Source organism: Oncorhynchus nerka, linkage group LG6 (genome assembly GCF_034236695.1).
Source record: "Oncorhynchus nerka isolate Pitt River linkage group LG6, Oner_Uvic_2.0, whole genome shotgun sequence".
NCBI lineage: Eukaryota > Metazoa > Chordata > Actinopteri > Salmoniformes > Salmonidae > Oncorhynchus > Oncorhynchus nerka.
The window spans coordinates 7,965,355-7,968,998 of record NC_088401.1 but is presented as its reverse complement, the minus strand read 5'-3'; the positions used below and the strand labels follow the sequence as shown (position 1 = coordinate 7,968,998).

Sequence of the window (3,644 nt, the reverse complement as noted above, 5' to 3'; positions counted from 1 at the left end):
GAGCCCTCTGGCATCAGGAGAGGACCGAGCCCTCTGGCATCAGGAGAGGACCCAGCCCTCTGGCATCAGGAGAGGACCCAGCCCTCTGGCATCAGGAGAGGACCCAGCCCTCTGGCATCAGGAGAGGACCCAGCCCTCTGGCATCAGGAGAGGACCGAGCCCTCTGGCATCAGGAGAGGACCCAGCCCTCTGGCATCAGGAGAGGACCCAGCCCTCTGGCATCAGGAGAGGACCGAGCCCTCTGGCATCAGGAGAGGACCGAGCCCTCTGGCTTCAGGAGAGGACCGAGCCCTCTGGCATCAGGAGAGGACCGAGCCCTCTGGCATCAGGAGAGGACCGAGCCCTCTGGCATCAGGAGAGGACCGAGCCCTCTGGCATCAGGAGAGGTCCCAGCCCTCTGGCTTCAGGAGAGGACCGAGCCCTCTGGCATCAGGAGAGGACCCAGTCCTCTGGTTTTAGGTTGGCAATACATTCATAGTACAGTATAGACGCAGTACGTTATTGTCTCAGTACAATACGGTCAAAGTACATTCTTCAACAGAAAGATAAATGTTTAATTTATGTTCTTACCACTTTGTTGTCATTTGCCACTTCATACCATTTCATCTCCCTTTGGTAAAATTAACATTTAATTTCAGAAGTGAAAAATGTTTTGTGCATCTTGCTTATATCTGAATGATTCTAAGTCCCTTAAGATAAGAGAAATGCATTTGTCAGATGTTTATTAAGGGCATCAAATCAAATATTATCTTGACTGTGTCTTTAAAGTGTCCACCCCCTAAGGCAAACAGAGGGCGTAGTCATAAAGGCTCTATCTAAAGCACACACTTTCACTTTCTCTTTCTCTCTCTCATTCTCTTTCTATGAACAGTGAACGTGACACAGTCAGCTCCAGAATGGCTACATCTTCCTCTACCCTCACCGACCCCCTCTACTGCGCCATCTGTACAGAGATCTTCAATAACCCTGTGTCTCTCAGCTGCCAGCACACCTTCTGTAAGAGATGTCTTGAACAGAGCCGGGAGGCTGGACTCCCACCCTGCTGCCCTGAGTGTAGAGCTCCGATCATGGAGAGAAACTTCCAGATCAACAGACTGGTTAGGAACATGGCGGACCAGCTGAGACTGGGGCAGAGTAGACAGGAGAACACGGGAGGACAAAGATCTACAGCTGAGAAAGGAGATGAGTGTCTTGAGCACGGAGAAGCTATGAAGCTGTTCTGTGTGACAGACAGGAAGCTGATCTGCCTGGTCTGTAAGGAAGGGAGAGACCACAGAGGACACACATTCAGACCTGTGAGAGAGGCACAGGAGGATCTGATGACAGAAGTGGTCACAGCATTGGGTATACTGAAGGAAGACTTGAACAAAGCGCAACATAAAAGAGAAAGTCAACAAAGAAACATCTCTAAGAGAGGAGAGAAATCCAGCCAAGTCAAGGAAAACATCAGGACCGTGTTTGAGGAAGTAATCAACAAGCTGAAGCAAAGAGAACAGGAGGCGATGAGAGAGATAGACAGGAGGGATGGTCTTGTCAATATCAAAATGGAGAAACATCTGACTGAAATAAAGAGACACGAGACAGATGTGAAAAAGCGAGAGACCTCGCTTCAGTCTGGACTGGACATCACTGACCCCAGGAAGTTCCTTCAGTGGTGGACAGAGAAGGGTCGCGCTACGTGTGATACAAGGCAGGTTTGTCCAGACATCTACAGTGTACGCAGCTTATCCAGGTTCCTAAGACCAAGACAATTTGAGGGCTATGAAGATCCTGACACCCTCGTGGGTTTTATAGACTGGGAGGGCATTGAGAAAAGCCTTAAATGGAAATTCTATCAATTAGAATGGGCTGATGAACGTTGTGTCCCCTTTTGATTACAGTTCAGAAACTACTTTCACTTTGACAAAAAATGAGGATCCACTGAAACTCTGTATTGCATTCGTATGTGAAGATGATTAATATGGTTAACTACTCTGACATTTGGACGATTCCATGCCAGTGTAGCCCAACAAAATATTTTTAGTTTCTCAGATTGTTCTTTTGTCTTGTGTTTTCTTAATTGTCCTCTAAATCGTCAGAGAAGAAACAGCGCCCCTCTGTCTCAGTATGTGTAGCTCATGTATCTGATGCTGTCTGGTCAAAATGAGTATGACATGTTGTCGCAGAGCATTCCGCCTCAGTTGATAATAAAATGATGAAATTATCAGCGTTGAGCTGAGCTCAACTATGGGTGGTTCTGGTGCAGCAAAAAAATAACAAGGGAGGCCAGTTTGGATATGGCTTCACACCAATCAAATCACATCAAAACTAAAATGTCCTTGCAGAAAAAGTGCTATGTTTCTGGTTTGATTGTGACATAAAATCACATTCTATTGGTCTCATACACATATTTAGCAGAGGTTATTGTGGGCGTGGCGAATTACTTGTGTTCCTAGCTCCAACAGTGCAGTAATATCTAACAATTCACAAAAAATATTCACAAATCTTAAAGTAAAATAATGGAATTAAGAAATAAAGAGCAATGTCGAGTTGCCGAAGTGTATAAATATATATATATATATATATATATATATATGTGATGTACAGACATTGTGGACAGTTGAGGAATAGAATATGTAGTATATCTGAAGAAAACATGGACATAATAGTATACTGTATGTACAGCAATAGTTAAATAGGATAGGCCTTGACTAGAACACATTACATACATAGTAAGTAGATAAAACAGCATGTAAACATTATTAAAGTGACTAGAGTTCCATTATTAAAGTGACTAGAGTTCCATTATTAAAGTGACTAGAGTTCCATTATTAAAGTGACTAGAGTTCCATTATTAAAGTGACCAGTGTTCCATTGTTAAAGTGACCTGTGTTCCATTATTAAAGTGACCTGTGTTCCATTGTTAAAGTGACCAGTGTTCCATTATTAAAGTGACCAGTGTTCCATTATTAAAGGGACCAGTGTTCCATTATTAAAGGGACCAGTGTTCCATTATTAAAGTGACCTGTGTTCCATTATTAAAGTGACCTGTGTTCCATTATTAAAGTGACCGGTGTTCCATTATTAAAGTGACCAGTGTTCCATTATTAAAGTGACTAGAGTTCCATTATTAAAGTGACCAGTGTTCCATTATTAAAGTGACCAGTGTTCCATTATTAAAGTGACCTGTGTTCCATTATTAAAGTGACCAGTGTTCCATTATTAAAGTGACTAGTGTTCCATTATTAAAGTGACCAGTGTTCCATTATTAAAGTGACCAGTGTTCCATTATTAAAGTGACCAGTGTTCCATTATTAAAGTGACCAGTGTTCCATTATTAAAGTGACCAGTGTTCCATTATTAAAGTGACCAGTGTTCCATTATTAAAGGGACCAGTGTTCCATTATTAAAGTGACCATTGTTAAAGTGACCTGTGTTCCATTATTAAAGTGACCAGTGTTCCATTATTAAAGTGACCAGTGTTCCATTATTAAAGTGACCATTGTTAAAGTGACCTGTGTTCCATTATTAAAGTGACTAGAGTTCCATTATTAAAGTGACTAGTGTTCCATTATTAAAGTGACCTGTGTTCCATTATTAAAGTGACCTTTGTTAAAGTGACCTGTGTTCCATTATTAAAGTGACCTTTGTTCCATTATTAAAGT

At 42.2% G+C, this 3,644-nt stretch overlaps 1 protein-coding gene across 1 annotated transcript; it reads left to right on the top strand.

Moving 5' to 3' along the window:
- Positions 1–830: 830 nt before the first annotated feature.
- Positions 831–3,091, top strand: LOC115126207 (nuclear factor 7, brain-like). Its single transcript, XM_029655818.2, has one exon. The coding sequence runs from the start codon at positions 864–866 to the stop codon at positions 1,872–1,874; it is 1,011 nt and encodes a 336-aa protein (XP_029511678.1). The 5' UTR covers positions 831–863; the 3' UTR covers positions 1,875–3,091.
- The last annotated feature ends 553 nt before the right edge of the window (positions 3,092–3,644 follow it).